Genomic DNA, 26,081 nt, shown 5'->3' with positions numbered 1-26,081 from the left:
TTCGTAGAATGAAGTTCATTTCAGAAGCCATACATGGTTTCCCATTTACGGTCGGTTTTGAAGTTCGATACTATAACAAAGAAAAACGTATGTATGAGAAATTTGAACAGGGAAAACTTTTACAAGTTAGTTTGCTTGTAAATTTAGAAACAACTCTTCAAGCTTTTCAAGAAAAAATAAACGATATCTATCTCGAATATGCAAACCAGTATAACATTGACGAAGGAGAATACCATCTCGATATTATTTATGACAGGAAAAATGCAACTGTTAAAATCAATAGAATAGAAGACCTTGGAGAAAACGTTTATATTTCTACAAAATATAACAACTTGGCATGGTATAGATTTATGAGGATGTTAAATCAGCCTGCAGCATATCCAGTACACCCAGACTTTTATGAAGTCGAAAACCCTAATGGAACATATGAAAATGTTTTCGACCAAGATGCTATTATTGTTCATGCTTCATTTTCTGGCGCCCAAAACTCTTTCTTATGTCTGATGAATGACTTTTACGAAAAACCTACAAAGTTATACGAACCACCAAGTGGAAGTATTTCAGACTTTCAAGTATGGTTTACTACAGATGGAAGAAAAAGAATAATTCCATTATACCATGCGTTTTACTTAGAACTTAGTTTCATATACAACTACTATCGAACGGTAAAAATATAATTTTTTAATACGGTTGAGGTGTTGGATTTGGTTGCCAACTAGACTGTGGTGCAGGTTCAGGCTGTTGTATAACAGGAGCTTGCTCTTCTGGTTCAGGGTCTTTAGGTATAATACCAACGAACTGACCTACTCTTTTACCAATATTTTTGACACCGTTCCAAATTCCTCTTCCTACGGTTTTTATTCCATTCCATATACCTCTTCCAACTCTTCTGAAGAAGTTTCCAATACTACTGAAGAAACCCATTTTACTATATGTAAAAATCTAATGTCCGCCTAGTCTCTTACGTTTCCTGTTGAGTTCCATAGCATTCTTTAACTGGAGCTCATACATTCTGTTTCTCCTCTGGTAGAAAACATATTCTGGGTCAACTCCTGTGTTCGCGTCATCTGCATAAAGTTGTTTATATCCCACTTCAGGGTTTGTATAAAACTCTTTCCATCTCATATTTGCATACCATGGTGGCAAACCTAACGCAGCGTCATTTGACATGGCAGTTTGCATTTGTACATCTGTTGGCACTTGACCATAGTTTGCCATTGCAGTTTGTATTCTAACTTCATTTGGAATATTCTCTGGGTTTGGTTGTCCAGGTTGCTGTGCATTCGCTAAGTTCTGTGCGTCCATTTAATATTAGATAAAAATATCTCTTACGAGTACATATACTGAACATTTGCAGGCATTGGTCCATCTTCATATTCTCTGTACTTTTCTGCCACGTCAAATAAATAAATGACACAATGGAAAAAACCTAAAACAAGTAGTCCTATTTCAAACCACATTTACTTACTAATAAAATTTCTTTGTTATGACACTTTCTCCGGTTTATAGGACCTCTCTCATATTCTATCTTGTCATATCTAAACTCATAGTCATGTATGTCCTCTAACCATTTCATGACACTTTCCAAACCACTTTTATCGGATGTAAAGTAAAAGCATGGATGGTTATGTATAACGTCTAAAGTTTCTAAAGAGTCTCTCAAAGTCCAGTCTACTTGGTATTGAAAATCCCATGTGTTAAAGAACGGCGGGTCCACTATAAAGAAAACATTTTCCTTGTCTTTATATTTTTCATACAACTCTGTCCAACGACATCTCACAAACTCTATACCCTCAATATATTTTTCTATGTCCTCTTTGAAAACATTTGTATAGTTAAGATATAAAACTTTTGACATAAGTGTTTCAATGTCATGAACTCTTATAGAACCACTATATAATAGTCTAGCAGATATACTATCCCAGTCTATATATTCTGCTTTTTTCAAAACCTCTCTCACAATATTTTTCTTATCTAATGGTATACGTTCCATCTTACCTATAGGTATCTTTTCTTTTAACTCTTTCAATATATTGTTTGTGTCTGGAATATGTTTGAGACGGTCCATATAGTTGTCGAAGTCATTGCATATAATCTTTGAGTCTGGGAATATTGTATGGCACAAATGGGATATATAGAAACTTCCACCGAACAAATCTACAAATGTTAGACCATTCGGTAGTTTCTTAAGTTCTCTCAATATAATATCTTTACATTTACTCTTATTTCCAAAGAACGGTAACGGTGGTTTTGTAAAATTCATTTATATATAATAATAAAAATGTTTTTTCCTGAAAAGTGACAGAAAAGTGACAAAACATGAAAACATATATAATTTGTGAAAAGCGACACATTATATAATGTTTTCGACCCAGAAGACTAACAATTTTCCGAATATAAACTTCATTTATACTAAACATCTTCGGGGCTAGAGGGCGCAACGCGCCTGGAAGCCCTCCGAATATAAACTTCATTTATACTAAACATCTTCAGGGCTAGAGGGCGCAACGCGCCTGGAAGCCCCACTACCTTTTTTTTTTTTTTTTTAGGGTTGTTAGATTCCCGACGATAGGTGTCTTGGAAGATTTGCCTGGTGTCATCATAGTGTCTTTAAATCAAAAATTTTATTTTGGAGTTAGTTTTATTGATTTTTCAATAAAAAACATTTCTAAAACAAGAAAATAAAACGATAAAATATTTATATTTTATATAAGGATCTTATATATTTAAAATAAATATCATTTTATTTTTTTCATTGGTGTCTGTCAAACCATAATACACTATTCAAAAATTCAATGTGTCTTGCGGTTTCAAAAGACACCTTCAAATTGAACGATAGCACAGACACTATTGAATTTTACCCATTTTATTTAGTTTTTACCCTTTTTATTTTTAAGAATTAATGACTGAAACACAAGATGAATATGAATCCAAATTTGAGGGATGGATTGATTGCAAACTTCCTCCCAAAAATATCCCTCGAAAAGTACCTCCCTTACCAAAATTCGAGGATACTAAATTCTCAACTAATAATAAATGTCGAGTATGTTTCAATATTGCTTATCTTCCAGATACAAGCGAAAAATCGAAAGAACGAAAAAGACTTTATTGTTATTGTTTAGCGATACATTACAATTTACTAACAAAAACATATATGCGCTGCATTTATCATCGAAAACCATCAGAATTTGATGAAGATCATCAGCATATATATCAAATACAATGTGAAAATAATCCATATACGAGAAGAGATTTAATAAAACAAGATAGAAAATTACTTTATGTTGTAAAATTTGTTGTGGATACCAACATGTCAATCAATATGGCCGCTTCAGGTGTACTAGAAGATTTCGCCCGACATGTCTACTCCACCTTCAAGGGAGTAATCAATTTTCAACTCAAGATCCCATATAGAAGAGACGAGATAAGGGATGGAATCATTACATTAGCCGACTTGGTAGCTCCAAAAATACACGTTGAGCTTGACAAGATGGGCTACTATTCGATAACAATTGATGCGGCATCACACGGAAGCCGGCATGGCTTTTTTGTGATGGCTAGCAATCCAGCAAAAATGAAGAACCATATCTTCATTGATACTATGATCGCTGATGGTTGGAATGCCAGGGATTACAATAATTTCTTTGAATGTTTTACCTTCCCAAAGGATTTCCTTTCTGCAATTGTTGCCGATGGATGCCCCGCCCAAGTTAAAGGGCTGTGCCACTGGAGGAGATGCGGAGCACTATATCCGGGTCTTCAAACCGTTTATATCCGATGTGTTGCGCATCTCCTCAACTTAGTGGTGAAGCATACGGCAGACAATTGTGCAGCTTTCGCAATGCAAATTAATTATTGCAAAGCGATAAGCAAGGAGTTATCGAAGCCGGACACGAGAAGGGCATTGAATATGAGGGTTATTCATGTTCCGGATCATCGCTGGATGTTTTTCTGGGATCTTCTGAAGTGGATAAAAGAAAAACACCCTAAAATTTATGAATTGTTCAATATGGATGATCCACCGGAATCTGTTCAGATCTTAAGGGATATGGGAATTGATTTCAAGGATGGACTTCCACAATGGTTGTTAAATTTCGAAGAGATTCTTTTACCAATCAAGAAACTCTTGAATTATGCAGAGAGTGACGTTGGCTGCTTCTGCTACATCTATCCAATGTTTCAATCGACGATTGAGCAGTTGACCGGAATTGCAAATCGTCCTGAATTATCAAGTTCGTCAAAGCGCATTGCAGATGCATTAATCGCCAACATGAATGAAGTTTTTGACAAACAGGGCAACTACGCTTTGATGAAATTTGCCTTTGGTCTAACTCCATGGGGCCGGTCAGTCATCCGCGCAGAATTGAACATGCATACTGAGTACAAGCTAGACGTTTCACTCTTCTTCCAAGAACCAATACCTATCAATGCTGAACTTGAAATCCCTCCAAGGAGCTACACCCCTGATCATTTGGATGAAGTGGCAGAGGATCAATTGGACAGAAATCTAGATATAGAAGAGCCCGAGATTGAGAACGAAGCAATTGAAGGTGATGGCCAAGTAGATGCAGAAGACATTGCTCAGGATGAAGAAGTTGAAGAGAATGAACCAAGGAGGAGACTAGGCAGGAACCTTGGTGAATGGGCGTCTCTGTCAATGCAAGAAGTGGAAGAGTACAGCTTCAACGATTTTATGATCGAGATGCTTTCGAGACGTGCAGAAGCAGAAGCGAGGTTCTACAAGAGAAGTTCGGCCAAGAGCATAGCTAATGAGTACAAGAAAGCTCTTTCCAACTTTATACATATGAATGAGAGTGAAATCAGGAACAACACCGACCTCACCTGCTTGGATCAAAGGTTTTGGGTAGCATGTGATGCAAATTTCAAGGCATTGAAAGAGATTGCCTTAAAATTCATGTCTATTGCTGCAACCGAAGCTGATGTGGAAAGAATGATTTCAATTGTGCGGAACCTGCGTAATAGGTTTAATCAAAACGCACGTGAAGATCTAATAAAGTGTAGAATCCTATTGAAGCTTTTCATGACAAATGAAATCCTGAAAAAGATATTTCCAGATCTGACTGATCTTTAACTTGCCGTAGCCTCTTGCTGCCGTAGCTCCTTGATGCTGCTTGACCTGCCGTAGCTCCTTGATGCTGTAGCTCCATGCTGCAGCTTGACCTACTGTAGCCCCTTGATGCTGCTTGATTGTAGATGTTGGCTTTGAATGATGCCGCTTGACCTGCCGTAGCCCCTTGCTGCCGTAGTTCGTTGCTGCCGTAGCTCCTTGCTGCTGCTTGATCGTAGATGTTGCCCTTGAATGCTGCCGCTTGACCGTAGATGTTGGCTGTGAATGTTATCGCTTCAACCGCTAGCTCCTAACTGCCTCCAAACAGCCGTTTTGCTATGACCTCAATCACTTTTATTTATTATTTTAAATATTATTTAATTTTATTATTTGAATAGGCCAACTTATATTTGAGAAGCTCAATTTGAGACCACTTAATACATTGAAATATCATAAATATTGAAATATTAAAAAGTGTATTTCAAAATATTGAAATTATAAAAATTTATAATACTGAAATTGAGACAAATTAATAAATTCAATGTGTTTTTTTTTTGAAATAACTCTCAAATATTATTTTTTTGTTTATTTAATGATGAATAAATATGATTGCTTTAGTCAATCATAAAAATTAATTTAAGTTTAAAATAATGAAAGGATAATTTGATCGTTTTTTTAAAATACAATTATTTTTGATGATTTGCAAGAATCTTTGAAAAGAATATAATATAGGTTCTATTATTGTAAAATTTATCCAAATCATGTATTACATAAATTACGATTAAAACGATGAAAGAACCAAAAAGTGTGTTTTGTGTGTTGTTGCGTGTTGGATGCGGGATCCTGTTATTTCCGAAATCGACAAAAAATTTGGAAATTTAATTTCCGAAATCGAAATTATATTAATGTTTTTAATATTCTTATATCAAAAGGATTAAAGTTCATTAAGAGAAAAACAATTCTTCTTCTTCAATCTATTGGCGCATTTATTTCTACACGCCAATAAGGAAGGGAAAATTATAAGACACCATGGTGTCTTCAAAACGCTAATTTTTGATATTTTTAACAACCCTATGCAGGGATTTTAAAAAATTCTTTTTAGTAAAACTTAAGGATATTGTATCAGATATATTGGTATGGGCAAATTCAATTTTAATCCAATATTCATCGAGATATTAAGTTAACGAAGCTTTCAAAATTGAGAGGGTAATCCTCCTCCTCTCAAATAAACGTACATGCGGGTGCACCCTTAATGAAAAAAATAGAATTAAAATATTAGCGAAGTCATTGATTCACCGATTCCATGAAGATGAATAAGCTTCGAAATCATTTTATTAAGATTTTCAATTTTATTTCCTGTTGGACAGAGTTCTGTAGAATAAAGATGAAGTTCAATTGAAATATCTTTATTTGGTCCAATTGAAACTCGTTGACCTACTTTGTATAATTTTTCTTGTGTATCAATATATGAATTAGAGACTGTAATTGTATAACCTGAGTCATAAATATAAATTCCAAACAAATAACAATCATTTCGTTTGTTACTTGCAATGAAACAGTTTTCAAATGTAGCAGAACAACTCGAACAATGAAACATTCCAGGCCAAGCACTTTCATCTGCAGAAACAGTGTTGTTTGTGAAAACAATGCCGTTATATGTTGCTGGTTTCTGATATACAGCGCAAATTCTGGATGTTGCATGGTTTTCATCAATATTCGAATATTTGATTGAACAAGTGCCTTCACCATATGATATTGAAAATGCTGTATTATATCCGCAATAGTTTCTCGTGATATTGTTTTGAAAAAAAATTTATTGCCATATTCTAAAGAAATTGTTTGATATCCGTTTAAATTTCCTTGATTACTATATGTGATAGACGAATCTTGGATTTCATTAATATTAGTAGAAGCATCCGAAACGGAAATATAACAGAACTTTCCTAGGCCGGTAGATTTGGATCCAAAACTACAAACTTTTCGAATGGAACTTTGGCCTTGATTGATGTAGATGGACCCACCAACATCGTTACGAGATGAGTTTTCGAATGAATTTGATGAAATAAGAGACTTAACATCGTCAGAATTAAGGTTGATAACACCGTCGTCGCCAAGGTTACTGAAATAGACTTCATGGACATAAAAGTTGCCTGTGTAACCTATGTATGTTTGATTTTTATTGTAGATTTCAGAACTAAACGTAGTTTTGTAGACTTCTTCCCATTCATTCTTCGTGAAATGGAGCAAATTCGAGATATGTGATGCTCTTTTTCTATCATGTTACTCCGATTGAAATAAATATTTGATAAAAGAGAGATTTTGAAAGTTTGAAACTTTTATAAAATATTAAATTTTGGGGAAATTGTAATGCATGAAAATTCGGTTCAATTCATTTTTGACACTTTACATATCGGATGTATTATCTAAGAATTATATTATAAAATAATAATTTTGTGTTTTATAAGTTTATTTGTATAAATTGATTCAAAAAAAATGGAAAGACAAGAAGTGGATCTGCCAAATGAAAATCAGATTTATATTACGGCATATCTTGAATATTCTATTGGCAAAAAGACAGCAGACCAAGTTGCAAAAGATTTTAAAATATGATGTATGAATAAGAGTATGATTGGTATAGATTTGGGTTGTATAAATGTGATTGAACAATTGTTAATGGAAAGTTCAAAAACTTGGGTGCAATCAGTTCTGATTGCACCCAAGTTTTTGAACTTTGTATAAGGAATTGTTGGCTATGATGTACTGATCATGAATCAGTACATCATAGCCAACAATTCCTTCCCAAACAACCCGAAATTTGTCTGATTCCACACTAATTTTATTAATTTATCTAAACTTTTATCCTCGTCTACAATTTAATCATCAATAATTATTTCTTGTTCTATTTCACTATTATATATATATATTTATATGATTTGATTTAAAAAAAATAAATAAATAAATTAATAAATCATTTACTCAAATATATCAAAAGTTTTATTTTTATATATAAAGATAACTACTTTTAAAAAAACCTTATATATTTTTGCCATGTAAACTATTTTTGCCATGTAAACTTGTCACTTTTGTCAAAAGTGAAGTGAACCGAATTTTCATGCACAACAAAATTTTGGGGAAATAAATAATTTTTATTGGGTCCAAAATTTTACAAAATTTTCATAATTCTCTCTGAGTCACAAGAATAGTATTAAACTTAATCACTATTTCATTTCTATAGTATCGTTACATCTGTATATCTTTTAATAATCAGAAATCGTTTAAACAATGAATTATCGAAAGAATACAAACATTGACAAAGCCACATCTGATTTTTACAAACTATTATTACATGACTAAGCTTATCAATTTTGAATATATAAAAATCAGTCAACCTGTTTAAAAAACTTCGAAAATTAAGTATAAAAGATTCTTTTCTTCAAGTTAAAGACATTTTGTCATTAGATACTCAGTATTATAATGCGTGTATCTCAATTGTAACACACTGCATAGAAAATCAAATATATTCACCAGTAATTTTCGAGTTTTTAATAAACGTGTTCAACAGTTCATCAGATCTTGAATTAAAAGTCAATATATCGAGCACATTATCCGATATTTTAATCAAAACAAAAATTTGTGACGAAAACTTAACAACTTTTTACAAAGAGTGCTTACAACAAGAAATAATAATGAAACCCTTCCAATATTGAACGCATTATTACCATGTACAATCACTTTGCATGTTTAAATGAGACTCTTTCAACCTTTTACAGAATCACTTTTCTTTCGTTGCCTAAATGTGTCCTCTTCCTCATATCGAATACAACTGCGTTACACTTTCTTCATTCTCACAACATTTGGCTTTAGAATTAAAGTGTTTACTTTTTCTTGAAGACTTTCTCAGTCAGAACTACTAATAATAAGAATAAGAATATCTTTATCAATAATTTACAGATTGTTACTTCATCATTGATTCCGAAGTTCATGTCCTTTCATGCATCAGCCACTGTTTACTTGATTACGACAAAATCGAAACATTTTCTCATTATTTTATTTCATACATTGAATTCATTAACTACGAAGATTCTATTTGTTCATTATTTGTTAACATTTTAATCAATTATTCCTTTGTTTCAAACATCAGTTTATGTTTTCAAAGAGATTTATCTTTCATAGTTACATTAAATATTCATCACTTTTCATTCTTACTTTCATCCTTAGTCATTACAACCAATATGTTTTTTGACTGTTCTATTCCACAATCTAACGAATTTTCTCTTTCTCAGTAGTTCAAGTACTTGATTGAGTACGAGTCCGATTTTTCACCAACTATTGTTTCAGAGTCACTTGACTACGATTACTCATTCATTTTTTATTTTAATTTTTTTTACACACTTTCACATATTGAACTTTTCTTTCGAGATTCTACTATTTTATCAGTTATTTCTATGATCAACGTTGTTTGTGACAACATCAACAACGAATTCATTACCGACATTCTTTTCCTTCTTGTCAAACTTTCTCCACATAGTTTTGTAGATGTTTTAGATTATTTTTTTTATCTACACTTGTTTGTCTTTTAAAACAATTTTACATTAATCACACATTGTATTGTATCATTTTTTCATGTTTTGTATCATTGTCTAAATTTCCATAATTCCACAGTTTTGTTGTTAGCCTAGTTTGTCCAGTTGTTTTTAGTCTTCTTTCAGACTCTACATCAGTCTTCTGTGGTATTGACATTTGTGTTTCATTACTTACAAACAAGAACTCACTTGATCAACTTGAAAACATCAAAGAATGTGTTTCATCTATTTTCAACATTTTCTTCAGTGCACTTGAAAGTATCGAACTTGACAAGTATCTTTGTGAGAATATCTATAAGCTCATGTTTTTCTTCCATAAATTTATTTGTATCGACGAAGTTTATTATACATGTCTTTGTTAGTTAAGTCACATGGATCCACTTTTTTTCAATCACTTTTGTTCTGTTTTAGTTGTTTTTATTTCAACACGTTGTTTTTATGCAGCAATTGACATCTTCAACATTCTTTCAGAACGTCTTCATCGTGAACATTCTAACATCCTTTTACAAATTCCAAGTTGTCTTTTCTCGGTTAGATCTCTCACTTTGAACGACAGAGACTCAGTTTTATCTCATCTTTCAAGTCTTATTCCAGATCTTTTGAATCTTTTCATCAATAAATCTCTTTCATCTAACTTCATCTGATCATTTGACTTCAAACATATGTGTTTTTGTCTTTTTATTTTCCACGACATTGATCTCAAACATGAAAAGATTTTCAAAGTTCTCACTCAAAAAAAAATAATAGAATTATAAAAATATCGAAGTCATTGATTCACCTATTGTTTTAAGATGAATAAGCTTCGAAATCATTTTATTAAGATTTTTAATTTTATTTCCTATTGGACAGAGTTCTGTCGAATGAAGATGAAGTTCAATTGAAATGTCTTTATTTTGTCCAATTGAAACTTGTTGACCTTCTGGAAATAATTTTTCTTGTGTATCAATATATGAATTAGAGACTGTAATTGTATATCCTGAACGATAATAATCATAGATTCCAAACAAATAGCATCCATTCCGTTTGTTAGTTGCAATGAAACAGTTTTCAAATGTAGCAGAACACTTCCAACAATGAAACATTCCAGGATAATCACTATCATCTTCAGAAACAGTGTTGTTTGTGAAAACAATGCTGTTATATGTTGTTGGTTTGGATTGTGCATTGCAAATTCTGGATGTTGCATAGTTTTCATCAATATTCGAATATTTGATTGAAATAGTGCCTTCGCCATCTCCTATTCCAAAAGCCGCATTATATCCGCAATAGTTTCTCGTGATATTGTTTTGGGAAAATGAAATATTGCCATTTCCTAAATCAATTGTTTGATATCCATCTAAATTTCCTTGATTACTATATGTTATAGAAGAATCTTGGATTTCATTGATATTAGTAGAAGCATCTGAAACTTCAATAAAACAGAACTTTCCAGTTTTGGTAGATTTGGATCCAAAACTACAAACTTTTCGAATGGAACTTTGGCCTTCTTTGATGTAGATGGAGCCGCCGTTATCGTTGCGGGATGAGTTTTCGAATGAATTTGATGAAATAAGAGACTTAACATCGGCAGAATTAAGGTTGATAACACCGTCGTCGCCAAGGTTACTGAAATAGACTTCACGGACATAAAAGTTGCCTGTGTAACCTATGTATGTTTGATTTTTATTGTAGATTTCAGAACTAAACGTAGTTTTGTAGACTTCTTCCCATTCATTCTTCGTGAAATGGAGCAAATTCGAGATATGTGATGCTCTTTTTCTATCATGTTACTCCGAATGAAATAAATATTTGATAAAAGAGAGATTTTGAAAGTTTGAAACTTTTATTAAAATAATAAATTTGGGGGGAATAAACTATTTTTATTGGGTCTGGATTTCATTATTCTCTCTGAGATACAAGTCTAATATTAAATTCAATCACTGTTTCATTTCTATAGTGTCACTGCATCTGTACCTCTTTCAATAAAAAGAAATCGTAGCAGAAGAGTCTTGACAAAACATTTTACGAAGAAGTCTTGACAAAACATTTAAAAAAAAAAAAAAGGTAGTGGGGCTTCCAGGCACTTCGTGCCTTCTAGCCCTGATGATGTTTAATATTAATGAAGTTTTTTATTCGGAAAATTGTTAGTCTTCTGGGTCGAAAACATTATATATAATGTGTCGCTTTTCACAAATTATATATGTTTTCATGTTTTGTCAAGACTTCTTCGTAAATGTTTTGTCAAGACTTCTTCGTAAATGTTTTGTCAAGACTTCTTCGTAAATGTTTTGTCAAGACTTCTTCGTAAATGTTTTGTCAAGACTTCTTCGTAAATGTTTTGTCAAGACTTCTTCGTAAATGTTTTGTCAAGACTTCTTCGTAAATGTTTTGTCAAACATGAACGTAAATGTTTTGTCAAGACTTCATCGTAATGAGTGTAAATGACCAAAAATAATGTTTAGGGTAGAAGGTTAGATCTAACCTCTTTTCTAACCTCTTTTCTACCCTCTTGAATTTGTCAAGATTTCTTCGTAAATGTTTTGTCAAGACTTCTTCGTAAATGTTTTTGTCAAGACTTCTTCGTAAAATCAGACAAAAATAATGTTTAGGGTAGAAGGTTAGATCTAACCTCTTTTCTAACCTCTTTTCTACCCTCTTGAATTTGTCAAGATTTCATCGTAAATGTTTTGTCAAGACTTCTTCGTAAAAATGTTTTGTCAAGACTTCTTCGTAAATGTTTTGTCAAACATGAACGTACATGTTTTGTCACTTTTCTGTCACTTTTCAGGAAAAAACATTTTTATATATATATAAATGAATTTTACAAAACCACCGTTACCGTTCTTTGGAAATAAGAGTAAATGTAAAGATATTATATTGAGAGAACTTAAGAAACTACCGAATGGTCTAACATTTGTAGATTTGTTCGGTGGAAGTTTCTATATATCCCATTTGTGCCATATAATATTCCCAGACTCAAAGATTATATGCAATGACTTCGACAACTATATGGACCGTCTCAAACATATTCCAGACACAAACAATATATTGAAAGAGTTAAAAGAAAAGATACCTATAGGTAAGATGGAACGTATACCATTAGATAACAAAAATATTGTGAGAGAGGTTTTGAAAAAAGCAGAATATATAGACTGGAATAGTATATCTGCTAGACTATTATATAGTGGTGCTATAAGAGTTCATGACATTGAAACACTTATGTCAAAAGTTTTATATCTTAACTATACAAATGTTTTCAAAGAGGACATAGAAAAATATATTGAGGGTATAGAGTTTGTGAGATGTCATTGGACAGAGTTGTATGAAAAATATAAAGACAAGGAAAATGTTTTCTTTATAGTGGACCCGCCGTTCTATAACACATGGGATTTTCAATACCAAGTAGACTGGACTTTGAGAGACTCTTTAGAAACTTTAGACGTTTTACATAACTGTCCATGCTTTTACTTTACATCCGATAAAAGTGGTTTGGAAACCGTTATGAGATGGTTAGAGGACATACATGACTATGAGTTTAGATATGACAAGATAGAATATGAGAGAGGTCCTATAAACCGGAGAAAGTGTCACAATAAAGAAATTTTATTAGTAAGTAAATGTGGTTTGAAATAGGACTACTTGTTTTAGGTTTTTTCCATTGTGTCATTTATTTCTTTGACGTGGCAGAAAAGTACAGAGAATATGAAGATGAACCAATGCCTGCAAATGTTCAGTATATGTACTCGTAAGAGATATTTTTATCTAATATTAAATGGACGCACAGAACTTAGCGAATGCACAGCAACCTGGACAACCAAACCCAGAGAATATTCCAAATGAAGTTAGAATACAAACTGCAATGGCAAACTATGGTCAAGTGCCAACAGATGTACAAATGCAAACTGCCATGTCAAATGACGCTGCGTTAGGTTTGCCACCATGGTATGCAAATATGAGATGGAAAGAGTTTTATACAAACCCTGAAGTGGGATATAAACAACTTTATGCAGATGACGCGAACACAGGAGTTGACCCAGAATATGTTTTCTACCAGAGGAGAAACAGAATGTATGAGCTCCAGTTAAAGAATGCTATGGAACTCAACAGGAAACGTAAGAGACTAGGCGGACATTAGATTTTTACATATAGTAAAATGGGTTTCTTCAGTAGTATTGGAAACTTCTTTCGAAATGTTGGAAGAGGTATATGGAATGGAATAAAAACCGTAGGAAGAGGAATTTGGAACGGTGTCAAAAATATTGGTAAAAGAGTAGGTCAGTTTGTTGGTATTATACCTAAAGACCCTGAACCAGAAGAACAAGCTCCTGTTATACAACAGCCTGAACCTGCACCACAGTCTAGTTGGCAACCAAATCCAACACCTCAACCGTATTAAAAAATTATATTTTTACCGTTCGATAGTAGTTGTATATGAAACTAAGTTCTAAGTAAAACGCATGGTATAATGGAATTATTCTTTTTCTTCCATCTGTAGTAAACCATACTTGAAAGTCTGAAATACTTCCACTTGGTGGTTCGTATAACTTTGTAGGTTTTTCGTAAAAGTCATTCATCAGACATAAGAAAGAGTTTTGGGCGCCAGAAAATGAAGCATGAACAATAATAGCATCTGGGTCGAAAACATTTTCATATGTTCCATTAGGGTTTTCGACTTCATAAAAGTCTGGGTGTACTGGATATGCTGCAGGCTGATTTAACATCCTCATAAATCTATACCATGCAAGTTGTTATATTTTGTAGAAATATAAACGTTTTCTCCAAGGTCTTCTATTCTATTGATTTTAACAGTTGCATTTTTCCTGTCATAAATAATATCGAGATGGTACTCTCCCTCGTCAATGTTATACTGTTTTGCATATTCGAGATAGATATCGTTTATTTTTTCTTGAAAAGCTTGAAGAGTTGTTTCTAAGTTTACAAGCAAACTAACTTGTAAAAGTTTTCCCTGTTCAAATTTCTCATACATACGTTTTTCTTTGTTATAGTATCGAACTTCAAAACCGACCGTAAATGGGAAACCATGTATGGCTTCTGAAATGAACTTCATTCTACGAAAGCCAATAGCTTTTGTGACAGATGGGTCTCTTAGCCATCTTAATGGGTAGTCAAAACGATAGCCTTCATGCTTTACGGTCTCTGTCTCAAACTTTTGACCGACATTAGTAAAAAGTTCATCTAATGGTTTAGTTGTAGCAACTCTTGAATTTTCTTTTTCTATTGGAAGCATATTTTATCTAGAATAAAAATGTCGAAAGATATTGCTTCCATGAGAGAAATACAACACAACCGACAACTCATTGTGCAAGCTCTAAATAAGAACACAACAAACTTTTCAAACTATTCTAAGATATCTGAGTCATTGAAAGAAGGAAACTTAAAACTGACATTAAACCCAATGACAGATGAGTTTCTGTTTCAAGACAAGAAGAACAATACTGTCTGTATAAATCCAACAAAAGGAACTTTAAACGAGAAACCTATAAATGAACTTCTTTTGAAAGCAGATGTTGACAACAAAGCTGACAAAGAATATGTAGACGATGCAATAGCAAAAGAAGAAGAAAGAGCTAACAATGCTTATGCAACAAAAGAACATACTCATCCTGAACTAGCAGACAAAACATATGTTGACAATAAAATGTCAAGTGAAGTGACGAGAGCTGAAAACGAATATTCTAAAAAGACTCATACACATTCTATATCTGAAATAACAGACTTAAACGTTAGCCTTGAAAATAAGGTAGATAAGGGACTTATGGCTAGTGTGTTAGTGAAGAAGGCGGATAAGGAATATGTGGATGAAAAAGATAACGAAATGAAAGAAAGGGTTGACTGGTACCATGAATGGACATCGAAGATTTTAAAAACTAAAGCCGATACAGGATGGGTTTCAGGATGTTTAGACCTTAAAGCAGATAAAACTTATGTTAACGATGAGTTAGAGAAGAAAGCAGACAAGAACCATACACATACAAGTTTTACAACTGTTGCTATAGAAAGTATTGAAGGAACGGTTGAAGAAACTGGTGGGGATGCAATATATTGTAAACCTCCTAACTTTCCACAAGGTTTAACATCGGATGACGACATAACGACGATGAGAAACATTAGATGTAAAGATGTTTATGTCATGAAGGATGAACATAATATTAAATTCACTGCTCAAGATTTATATGACAAGAAAGCAGACAAAACAGAGCTTCAAACATTAAAGACAGAAATACTTCAAACATTATATCCTATAGGCTCTATTTATACGTCAATGAACTCTACCAGACCAGAAACAGTTCTGGGTTTTGGAACTTGGACTCAAATAGTCGACAGGTTTTTGTATTGTGCAAACTCTTCAAAGGAAACAGGTGGAAGTAAAACGATTTCAGGTGAAAATTTACCTGCGCACAGTCACTACATAGATTTAAGTACATCTCAAGCAGGTTGGCATAAGCATAGATATTGGGATTGGTCAGCAATGACAAAAGGTAAAGGATATGATGTTAAAGACAACGTTAAGTTTGCTATAGATTGTTACTGGAGTAACACTGAGGGAGGAGGAAACCATACACATCGCGTTACAGGATATACGCAAACAACGGGACAAAGTAAAGACTACATGCCACCTTACATGACAGTTTACGCATGGTATAGAAATGCTTAGTCGTCATTTTCAACTTCTTTAGCATATTCGTCAGGAGTTGTCTTATATTTGTTAGGAACTGTCTTTGAAAGTATACACCTTGAACTTTGACAAGTTTGAAACGAGGTCTGACAATAGTAGTTTTATCTTCTGCTTGCAGTGTGTACATTTTGCCATGTTTGCCTAAAACTTCATAATATTCTCTTGTATACTTTCTTCTATTTTTACGAACACGAATGTGAGTACCTGTCGGGTTCCCATTGTTGTCATAGTCAATAGTATTTTCATATGGGTCGCGTTTAGGTATTTTATTTTTACTTTGTCACCTTTCTTAAGTTTGAAGCCCGGCATTCTTTCTTGTTTGTCTCTTTTGACTAAATTATTAAATATATAGTCTTTCTCTAAGTCAGGGTTGTTTTTCATTTCTTCGGGGGAGTGGTTTCCCAAACCTTTTGTTTACGGTTATTGTAAATATTTAAAACTTGTCTCATCTTTGCCATGGAGAAGTGTCTATATTTGTCGTCATATGACATTTCATTTGCTTCACCACCTTGTGGTTGGTTTAAGTCTCTTAACATTTTTTACAACCGTCAATGACACCAAGAGCAGAATGGTTTTGGTCGACAATGAAATATTGGTTTACATTTTTTGAACGCAGATAGTTTTTTACATCATCTGATTTGAAAGAACTTTCACAGTCAGATGTCAGTTTTGTTGGATGGTATTTGTCAACGAATATTGTCAAAGCAGTTTTCACATCTAAAATATTTTTGGACCATAATGGTATGGCTTCACAGTATCTTGTGTTTTGACCGACAAATATTAGCCAGTATGGTGGTCCATCTTCTCTATACCTCGGAATGTTTTCCAAGATATCCATAAACCAAGCATTTGGTGTTGAACTAAAGATTTTTACCATGAGTGCTTTCTTTGTCGCTTTAGAAACATAGGGGTCCTTGTTCGGATTCGTCATTTTTTAACCCATAAGAAATGGGTTTATTTGGCGCATTAGCAGGAGTTGCATCCAGATTTTTGCCCGCAGTGGGAACAATAGCCAGAGGTGTATTTGGGGTTGGAAGGAAGATTTTGAGTACATTAGGTATACTTAAAGAGAAAGCACAACCTATTATACAAACTGTACAGAAAGGTTGGGATGTAGCACGAGATGCAACAAATCTTATTCCAAATCCTGAAACAAGAGGAAAAGTTCAAGGATGGATGGACAATGTAGGAAGACAAGCAGGAAACTATTATAAAAAGCAAATGACTACTATAACCAAGCAGGACACTATATGGACCAAGGTGAAAGATTCTTTAAAGAGGATATAACCATGCACAACAGTGGGTAAACAATAACCAACCTCAACCGCCTCAAACGTGGGGAATGTAAAGTTTTTTACTGAGATGAAATGAACAATACAGCATTGAGACAAATGGGTTCAAGATGGATTTGTCGACTTCCAGCAGTTACACAACGTGTTTGTCAAGTTCTTCCTATACCTCAGGAAGTTTTAGACCGACTTAAAAAACCTAAACAACCAGTTGAAAACAAACCAAACTAAATTTTTTTACTGAGATGAAATGACCGAAGAAGTTGAAACGGTAGATTTGACACCACAAACAAAAAGTTCAGAACCATTGTCAAAACCTGTCAAAGAACTTACAGATGAAGAGAAAAATTCAATAATAGAAAGTGCCAGGTCTGGAAATACAAACCCTAACTATAAAGTCACTTTTCATAGAAATGGAACGGCTAGTATCTCAAAAAGAAACAGACTCTCACAAATAAAATATTGAAGTCTGAAGGAGCTTTCGAGACAACAGATGGAAAAGTTTACTTCACTGACCAACAGTTCATTATAGAACATCTCATTGACTTAGAGTCGAAATATTCTAAACTTTACAACAAACACAAAAAGTTGAAAGGAAAACAAAACAAATGGCATATGATATTTATGAAGATGTTGACGACACAACTGTTCCTGCAGGTGGGGAAAAATCAGAGGAACCGAAAAGTGACGAAAAACCGATAGAAGAAGAGAAACCAAAAACTGAAGATAAACCAAAACCAAAGTTTAGTTTCCAAACTAAACCAAGTCAACCTTCATTAGCTGGTATGGGTTGGCGTCAAAGACTTATGGCAGCAGGTGGTTATGTTAAGTAAAGAAAAAAAATATTTTTTTATTTTTATAAAAATGCCCCCATATAGAATGGATAGAAAGTCTGCTAGAATAAAAGCAGAGTCTGCTAGAATAAAAGCAGAGTTGGGAAACTTGTTTGTTAGATGAGAAATATGAAATGGCATACCATTTTAAAACAATATATTTTTACATATATTAAATGCTTCAGGTTGAAAAACAAAGAACAAAAGTAGCAGATACAAAACCGTTAGACTATATCTTTACAAATGCTGGTAGGACTATTTCAGATGAAGAAATTTCATCCCGAATATACAGGTTTGACTATCCAATTCGTTGGCTTCAAAGTCCTTCAGATGCAAAGGCAATAGGATTTAGAAGAGTTTTGTTTTCAAATAGAACTAACGCATTTATGTTCGCAGTATATTTTCATGGGCAGTATAAAGGTTCTGATGGTCTAATAGACAAATTTGACGAAATGAGAATCTTTACAGTTCGTTCAGACGAAAGTCTTGAGAAAACTCTAAATGACTTTCAAACTCAAATGAACAAATATTATTGGGAATTTCAAGAAAAATACGACTCTTTACTAAATGGAACATACTATCTGAAACTAGAATATGACAAGATGAACTCCACCGTTTCATTTCAAAAGATTGAAATTAACCCTCCAAGAGATACAGAGTTTTTATTTTGGGGAGTAGACAAACGTTCTTGGGCACAATTTCTTCGGTTACTAAACCAGAACGAACCATTACCACCAGATGGTCCATTTAAATTTATACTTCCACCAGCAGATTTGACAGTTTATAGAAACGTGTTTGACCCTCAAAATGTTTATGTGTCATGCAAGTTTCAGTTCAAGCAACAATAGTTTTCTATGTATTGGTAAGGACTTTTATGACTTTGCTTCTAAATTCTACGAACCACCTAGTAACAGTTTCTCTGACTTTCAAGTTTGGTTCACAACAAATGGTGTGCAACATATTATTCCATTGTACTATGACTTTTATCTCGAATTGTCTTTCATATATAACTACGGAAAAGTGCTGAAAAAGTATTGAAAAATATAATTTAGGTGAAGAGGTGAGATCTCACCTGTTTTTTCACCTCTTGAATTTTCATGATTTCTTCGTACATGTTTTGTCAAGACTTCTTCGTAAATGTTTTGTCAAGACTTCTTCGTAAATGTTTTGTCAAGACTTCTTCGTATATGCTTTGTCAAGACTTCTTCGTAAATGTTTTGTCAAGACTTCTTCGTAAATGTTTTGTCGAAACTTCTTCGTATATGCTTTGTCAAGACTTCTTCGTAAATGTTTTGTCAAGACTTCTTCGTAATGAGTGTAAAGGACCCAAAAATATATTTTAGGTGAAGTGGTGAGATCTCACCTTTTTTCTCACCTCTTTTCTCACCCGTTGAATTTTCATGAATTTTATACAGAAAATGCTTGTTTTGAGGTCGAGCCACTTTTGGCTCCACCGTATTCTTTCAACCAAAACTCATGAATTCAGCAAAAATATAATTTAGGGTAGAAGGTTAGATCTAACCTCTTTTCTAACCTCTTTTCTACCCTCTTGAATTTTCAAGACTTCTTCGTAAATGTTTTGTCAAGACTTCTTCGTAATGAATGTAAAGGACCCAAAAATAATGTTTAGGTGAAGAGGTGAGATCTAACCTGTCTTCTACCCTCTTTTCTACCCTCTTGAATTTTCATGAATTTTCCCGAAATAAAAAATAAAGTTAGTTTTATTTTTTTTATTTTTTTTATTTTGTATGTAAGGACAGATATGTCAGTCGAAGCAAAAACATTCACGAACAAATATAATGGCGAAACATTCACGAAAGGCACTTATAACGGTATTGAAGTCTTACGTAGAGACAAGGATAGTTACATTAATGCAACAAATATGTGTCAGCAGTTTAGGAAAGACTTTAGAAAGTTGTTGGAAAATAAGTCCTGGGAAGAGTATTATAAGGCATTTTGTGAAGAATATAGCAACCGTCGGAATTCCGGCGGTTGGTTTTTATACAAAATTCATGCAGGAATTCCTGATGAAATCAGACACGTTAGAGGAACGTATGTAGACCCAAGACTTATAAACTATATAGCAATGTGGGCTTCTCCAAAATATTGCATAGCAGTTGGAAAAATTATGGACTCCATAGACAAGAAAGTTCATGAGAAGTTAGATGAAGAAGAACTCGAAGATACAGTGGAGAATGCTAAACCTTTGTTCGAAGAAGAAGTTGGAAAAATGTGTGAAAAACAATTAGAACATGAACGTGAGATATGTTATGGTTATAGAGATTCTCCATACGAACTAGACCAATGGGAACAAGAAGATTTAAAGAGAGAATTTAGAGAATATGAACTCGCTAAGATAGCATTTGAAGCTGCAGAAAAGAAGTTAAAAGTTTGGGGTCGTTTTGTAAAAAAATATTGTGAGTAAATGAACCATTTATTTTTATTGAATTCAGCAAAAATAATGTTTAGGTGAAGAGGTGAGATCTCACCTGTTTTTTCACCTCTTTTTTCACCTCATGAATTTTCATGAATTTTCCCGAAATAAAAAATAAAGTTAGTTTTATTTTTTTTATTTTTTTATTTTGTATGTAAGATATGATTTCAACAATAGGTTCTACAACACTTCAAACAACAACTTCACCAAACTCTTTAGTCATGAATCCTACGTCAATGTTAGTAGAGATGAAAAGCTTTATTCCTTCTTCATATACTTTTGAAACAGAAATCCAGAAGATAAAGCAAGAACTTTTAACAAGTAATTTAGACTGTACCGCACAGGATGAAACAAATGAACAGTATCTTTATGAAATGGAGGACCTCATCGACCATTTACCCAAACTACCTGAAATCCAACAACAAAAACTAACCATTCCTGAATTTGACGAAATTGAAGTCAAAGCAACTGACTCAGTAGAAATAAAGAAGTTCATACGAAAGGTAAACTATGAGTTTCTAGGATTTCATTGCAACCATAAGGTTATGGACAAAGATTGCGACATGGTATATAAGAATGTTTCTGACATATATAAATCTGAAGAATTTAAGACCTACGACAACTTTGTTTCGTTAGTTGCAGAATGTGTATGGCAGATAAGAGATAAAGATAGAAGAGGTAAGGTATGGAATGAACAGATAAAACCAGCAGCTTTTGAGTTAAAGAGAGCAATTGACGCTTTAGTTGTTTTAGCAGGTAAGGTTTCAGAATATAACGCAAAAATGAACCCGCAATGTTCTAAATGTAAAGCAGCAATAAGAAAATATAACTACTCCGTCAAAGAGATAGAACGTATGAGAAACGACTATGCTGACTTAAAGAAAGAAGCAGAAAAGCCAGCAGAAGATAAAATGGATATGTTAGAATTTCTGAACAAAAACTATCCAACTGCTGACGATTTCCTTCTATCTGACGTCAAGAAGAAGTATAAAGAAACTTTCGGTATCGTTAAAACTTTTGACATACTGACAGAAGAAATAGAAGCTACAAAACTGTTTAGGATTTCAAATATACATCGTACAATTCATGTAAAACGCTTATAAAATAACAGGTGAGAAAACAGGTGAAAAAACAGGTGAGATCTCACCTCTTCACCTAAACATTATTTTTACTGAATTCAGCAACAAAATTCTGAGTAAAATAATTTTTAGGGCTTGTGTCAAACCGTTGAGTTTTCACAAAATTTAAAAAATAACGTTTACCATGTAAAACGCTTATAAAATAACTGAGGTGAGAAAAGAGGTTAGAAAAGAGGTTAGATCTAACCTCTTCACCTAAACATTATTTTTGTCTGATTTACGCTCATTACGATGAAGAAGTCTTGACAAAACATGTACGATGAAATCATGAAAATTCATGAGGTGAGAAAACAGGTTAGAAATGAGGTTAGATCTAACCTTCTACCCTAAAATATATTTTTGCTGAATTCAGCACAAAAATCTGAGTAAAATGGCATAAGATTGCTTCCCTCGGAAAAACCGAGAGAAGAGATTCCGTATGAAAATCGTAAAAAATTGCGAGTAGGTAAGAAAAAGTAGTCGCCAAAACTCTATGAAAATCATGAAATTTCTCTAGACCGTTTTTTTTCGGTCTTGCATAAAACTCTATGAAAATCAGTGAAGAACAGCGAGACCGACTTCCTTCGGGGTCGCCAAAACTCTATGAAAATCATGAAGCACAGCGAGTAGGTAAAAAAAAACTTAGTCGCCAAAACTCTATGAAAATCATGAATTTCCTTAAGATAGAAAAAATAAAGTTAGTTTTTTATAAAATATTTTTTTTATCTTGTATGTAAGAACAGAAATGTTAAACATTGAGTTTGAAACAGTTAAAAAGATAGACAATGACACCAAAGTGGTTAGAATAGGTGATTTAAACGTAAGATACTCAAAGAAATACAACAAATATTCTTTGTCAGACATTATATCTCCATCTGGAAAGAAAACATCCCACGACTGGGTTAAAATTGCTTCTACTCAGAAAATTTTGACAAGAAATCCTAAGCTTATGATATCGGTAAGATTCTATGGAACTACAGCATATCTTATAGACAAAAGTCTTATACCAATAGTTTTGTTATGGTTAGACCCAGTTGTTGGATATAACTTCATAACATATGGTTCATTCGATACGGAACGTTGCAGTGAAGGCTTACTTTACATCGTTCAGAAACCGAAGGACTTCAATACAAAGAGATATAAGATAGGAAGAACATATAATATAACTCAAAGATATGACAGTACAGTCAATAGAGTCAAGGTTGTGTTCGTTAACGATATGAGAGCTGCTGAAACAGAACTACTTGAAAAGTTTGAGAAAATGTATGGTGCTCCCATAAAAGGTAAAGAAACGTTTGAAGTAGATGAGATAAATAAAGCTATAAAATTATTTGACGAAGTTGCTGAAAAATACATGTAAAGCGTTTATTTTTGGTCTTTTGTGAAAGATAGAAAAAATAAAGTTAGTTTTATTTTTATTTATTTTTTTATTTTGTATGTAAAGACAGATATGTCAACAACAGAGAACACAACAACTGCTATCGTTCATGAAGCTATAAATGAAGAATATGAGTGGGTTCAGTTTAACAAACAACTCCGTCTCATTCGTTCGGTCAAAGACGATATGTACCAAATGCAAAGTATTTTGAATGCTCTTCGTTCTACAAAGCAAGCATATCATTGGTTTGAAAACCAACAGACAAAAGAACTTTTAGAAGAATTTCCTCATATGCTTGCTTCCCTCGGAAAACCGAGGGAAGAGATTCCGTACGAAAATCGTGAAAAATTGCCAAACGGTTTGAGAGGATATTATGTACATAGACTTCTTGTAAATGCTGTTGCAATGTGGGCTTCTCCTCGTTATGCATGGCATGTTTACAGACTTCTTGACGAAATTCATAGACAAGAACGTGAAGAGCTAGAGAACAAGCTTGAAGCAAAAGACAAAAGCATTCAGAAAAGAATACCACGTTCGGTACCAAAAGGAAAGGAAAAGAACTATAAGTATATGATTTATACTGAAGAGATGGAAAATGAAGAAGACAGAGATATGGTTATGTTGCATTTAGTCAGAAGAAACAACAAAAGCTTTTACGACCTTGCTAAGATTTACAAATCTGACAGAAATTGGTTCTATCGCGAAAACTTACCGATTTCAATGACACCGAATGAAGATGTGAAACAAATAGTTCAAGATACGTTACCTCAAACACACTATGATATGAAAGGTTGTACAATACTTACCTTCAAAGAAGATTTGCCATTGTTAAAGGAAAAAATAACAGAGTATTTTGACAACTTCAAACAAGTAGGGTAGATGAACCATTTATTTTTCAAGCTTGACTTTTTACAATTTGAACTTTGTTCGCGTAGATATGAATTCTGAAAGAAGTATGAGGGTCTTGTATGACTTTGTACTTCTCCCATAGTTCATGTCTGTCAAACTTACCTGCCATGGACTCTTTCATAAGTTCCATGAAATCGTCTTCGGACAATCCGGGGAAAAGTACAATGTCAGTAAGTATTCTCTTTACATCCTTACTTAAACTCTTTGCTGTCTGTACACAAATGACAACTGAGATGTTAAAGTGTCTGAGCTTCTTAAGAATTCGACACATGTCTTGTTCTCTATTCTTTAACAAAGGATGAGAAGCAAAGTCATCTAAGATAAGAAGACATCTATGAGGGTAAGTCTTCCAATCGTAAGATTGCAATTTCTTCGAAATGTATTCTATCTCTTTCTGTTTGTTTCTGAAGTGTTTCTTCTCTAATATTCTCTGCATTTCCTCATTTGGGTCTTTAAACTTAGAATTTATATACTCATTTATAGCATTATACTTCAAAACTCTTCTTTGGTACTTCTTTATCCAATCTAACAACTCAGAGTCTTTTATACATACTAACTTAGACTTCTTTATAATATCTTTGAACGAATTGACGGTTTGGTCAAATTGACCAGAAGTACTACAAATAACAACTAACTCATAGAATGGGTTCTTCTCATCTAGTTCTTGTTGTTGTGCAGCCATTTTAAGATAAGTGAAAGTCTTACCCGACCCAGGTGGTGCAATTAGACCTGTTATACCATTCTGAGCAAATAAGAACTTGTCATGTATAGGTTTTATCTGAGCATTTTCTAACTTCCTCTTGTTCTTGTTTAAAACATTCTCAAATTTTTTGTCAATGTCAGCAAACTTTTTTTCTAACATATTTTTAGAAAAATTAAAATTTTTATCTTTTAGAAAATGTCTAGCGATTTCGCTATCTATATTCGAGACAAGCTTTTCGACAGCAAAACATCTGTCGACCATAAAATCTTACATAGTGTAAACAAGAAAGGGGAATTTGTTCTAAAGTTCTGTTTCTGGGAATATGACAAGAACCATAAAACATTAGGCAGAGAAGTCTTAAAAATTTGTCAATGACAGACTTGTTGACAGAGATGACGCCTCTTGGAAAGATGAAGTCCAACAAAATTTCTTAGAATGCAAAGAAGACACATGCGCTTTTCTTGAAGATGAAATAGAAAACAGAATAGAAGAGCTATTAAAGGACAAAGAACTTTTACATAAATATAGTTGCGCCAAATTTGACATAACTCCACCAGAAAAGAAGAAGAAAGAAAAGAAAGAAAAGAAAGTAGAAGAAGAGAAGAAAGAACCTGAACCAGTTCCAGAGAAGGGGAGATATGACATGTAAAAATAAAATTTTATTTTTAGAACATTTCTGGGTCAATGTCAATGTTCTCTTCCTCTTTAGGAGTAAACACTGCTTAACTCTAAAAATCTTTTTACCCAATTTACCTTGAACTTCAACTATCTTAGACTCATAATATTCATAGTCGTCTGCTTTCTTTGGTTCATAAGGTATAACAAGTTTGTATGCTTTGCCTTCTTTAAGGTTTGAAAACCTTCTGTCAAAATTTTCTTTGACTGCTAACAAACCTTCTATGTCTAAGTCTTCAAATTTCGCACCATTTTTAGTCACAATAGCAAACTTAACTGGTTCGATGTTCCAAACTTTGCTGAATGAAGACTTTTCAAAATGGTAGAAGTAAACATTCAAATATGTGAATGGGTCTAGTTCTTCTTTAAGTCCTGACATGTACTTGTTTACTGAGATGAATTTTGCCATCTTTTC

The 26,081-nt window shown here is 33.3% G+C and overlaps 14 protein-coding genes and 4 pseudogenes across 18 annotated transcripts, besides 3 other annotated features; 12 read left to right on the top strand and 6 right to left on the bottom strand.

Moving 5' to 3' along the window:
* Positions 1 to 8: 8 nt before the first annotated feature.
* Positions 9 to 677, top strand: TVAGG3_0563520 (uncharacterized protein; the record flags this gene model as incomplete). Its single annotated transcript, XM_051238538.1, has 1 exon — positions 9 to 677. The coding sequence occupies one exon, from the start codon at positions 9 to 11 to the stop codon at positions 675 to 677; it is 669 nt and encodes a 222-aa protein (XP_051096362.1).
* A 4-nt stretch (positions 678 to 681) lies between these two features.
* Positions 682 to 924, bottom strand: TVAGG3_0563510 (serine threonine-protein phosphatase family; the record flags this gene model as incomplete). Its single annotated transcript, XM_051238537.1, has 1 exon — positions 682 to 924. One exon carries the CDS (start codon positions 922 to 924, stop codon positions 682 to 684), a length of 243 nt encoding a protein of 80 aa, XP_051096361.1.
* An 18-nt stretch (positions 925 to 942) lies between these two features.
* On the bottom strand, positions 943 to 1,305 carry TVAGG3_0563500 (uncharacterized protein; the record flags this gene model as incomplete). Its single annotated transcript, XM_051238536.1, has 1 exon — positions 943 to 1,305. The coding sequence occupies one exon, from the start codon at positions 1,303 to 1,305 to the stop codon at positions 943 to 945; it is 363 nt and encodes a 120-aa protein (XP_051096360.1).
* A 587-nt stretch (positions 1,306 to 1,892) lies between these two features.
* Positions 1,893 to 2,263, bottom strand: TVAGG3_0563490 (phage tail repeat-like family; the record flags this gene model as incomplete). Its single annotated transcript, XM_051238535.1, has 1 exon — positions 1,893 to 2,263. A coding segment is annotated over one exon (371 nt), but the record flags the coding sequence as incomplete, so codon positions are not given.
* A 283-nt stretch (positions 2,264 to 2,546) lies between these two features.
* Positions 2,547 to 6,142: a mobile genetic element.
* Positions 2,903 to 5,092, top strand: TVAGG3_0563480 (ribonuclease H-like family; the record flags this gene model as incomplete). Its single annotated transcript, XM_001309901.2, has 1 exon — positions 2,903 to 5,092. One exon carries the CDS (start codon positions 2,903 to 2,905, stop codon positions 5,090 to 5,092), a length of 2,190 nt encoding a protein of 729 aa, XP_001309902.2.
* A 1,588-nt stretch (positions 6,143 to 7,730) lies between the features above and the next one.
* Positions 7,731 to 7,891: a mobile genetic element.
* Positions 7,892 to 10,400: 2,509 nt separating this feature from the next.
* TVAGG3_0563450 (uncharacterized protein) lies at positions 10,401 to 11,296 on the bottom strand (the record flags this gene model as incomplete). The annotated part of the gene is made up of 1 exon (XM_001286074.2): positions 10,401 to 11,294. A coding segment is annotated over one exon (894 nt), but the record flags the coding sequence as incomplete, so codon positions are not given.
* A 383-nt stretch (positions 11,297 to 11,679) lies between these two features.
* Positions 11,680 to 26,081: part of a mobile genetic element that runs on past the window's edge.
* On the top strand, positions 13,403 to 13,765 carry TVAGG3_0563440 (uncharacterized protein; the record flags this gene model as incomplete). Its single annotated transcript, XM_051238534.1, has 1 exon — positions 13,403 to 13,765. The coding sequence occupies one exon, from the start codon at positions 13,403 to 13,405 to the stop codon at positions 13,763 to 13,765; it is 363 nt and encodes a 120-aa protein (XP_051096358.1).
* TVAGG3_0563430 (serine threonine-protein phosphatase family) lies at positions 13,784 to 14,026 on the top strand (the record flags this gene model as incomplete). The annotated part of the gene is made up of 1 exon (XM_051238533.1): positions 13,784 to 14,026. The coding sequence occupies one exon, from the start codon at positions 13,784 to 13,786 to the stop codon at positions 14,024 to 14,026; it is 243 nt and encodes an 80-aa protein (XP_051096357.1).
* TVAGG3_0563420 (uncharacterized protein) lies at positions 14,031 to 14,357 on the bottom strand (the record flags this gene model as incomplete). The annotated part of the gene is made up of 1 exon (XM_051238532.1): positions 14,031 to 14,357. One exon carries the CDS (start codon positions 14,355 to 14,357, stop codon positions 14,031 to 14,033), a length of 327 nt encoding a protein of 108 aa, XP_051096356.1.
* TVAGG3_0563410 (uncharacterized protein) lies at positions 14,580 to 14,878 on the bottom strand (the record flags this gene model as incomplete). The annotated part of the gene is made up of 1 exon (XM_051238531.1): positions 14,580 to 14,878. A coding segment is annotated over one exon (299 nt), but the record flags the coding sequence as incomplete, so codon positions are not given.
* On the top strand, positions 15,613 to 16,306 carry TVAGG3_0563400 (annotated as a pseudogene). Its single transcript has one exon. A coding segment is annotated over exon 1 (694 nt).
* On the top strand, positions 17,695 to 17,847 carry TVAGG3_0563390 (uncharacterized protein; the record flags this gene model as incomplete). The annotated part of the gene is made up of 1 exon (XM_051238530.1): positions 17,695 to 17,847. One exon carries the CDS (start codon positions 17,695 to 17,697, stop codon positions 17,845 to 17,847), a length of 153 nt encoding a protein of 50 aa, XP_051096354.1.
* Positions 18,626 to 19,487, top strand: TVAGG3_0563380 (annotated as a pseudogene). The gene has a single exon. A coding segment is annotated over exon 1 (862 nt).
* On the top strand, positions 20,462 to 20,874 carry TVAGG3_0563370 (annotated as a pseudogene). The gene has a single exon. A coding segment is annotated over exon 1 (413 nt).
* Positions 21,045 to 21,890, top strand: TVAGG3_0563360 (organellar and viral DNA polymerase type B; the record flags this gene model as incomplete). The annotated part of the gene is made up of 1 exon (XM_051238529.1): positions 21,045 to 21,890. A coding segment is annotated over one exon (846 nt), but the record flags the coding sequence as incomplete, so codon positions are not given.
* TVAGG3_0563350 (organellar and viral DNA polymerase type B) lies at positions 22,951 to 23,361 on the top strand (the record flags this gene model as incomplete). Its single annotated transcript, XM_051238528.1, has 1 exon — positions 22,951 to 23,361. One exon carries the CDS (start codon positions 22,951 to 22,953, stop codon positions 23,359 to 23,361), a length of 411 nt encoding a protein of 136 aa, XP_051096352.1.
* Positions 23,452 to 23,994, top strand: TVAGG3_0563340 (KilA, N-terminal/APSES-type HTH, DNA-binding family; the record flags this gene model as incomplete). Its single annotated transcript, XM_051238527.1, has 1 exon — positions 23,452 to 23,994. A coding segment is annotated over one exon (543 nt), but the record flags the coding sequence as incomplete, so codon positions are not given.
* On the top strand, positions 25,187 to 25,640 carry TVAGG3_0563330 (annotated as a pseudogene). Its single transcript has one exon. A coding segment is annotated over exon 1 (454 nt).

This window comes from Trichomonas vaginalis, chromosome II (assembly GCF_026262505.1).
Source record: "Trichomonas vaginalis G3 chromosome II, whole genome shotgun sequence".
NCBI classification, from domain to species: Eukaryota; Parabasalia; order Trichomonadida; family Trichomonadidae; genus Trichomonas; species Trichomonas vaginalis.
This window is presented reverse-complemented; position numbering and strand designations above follow the sequence as displayed.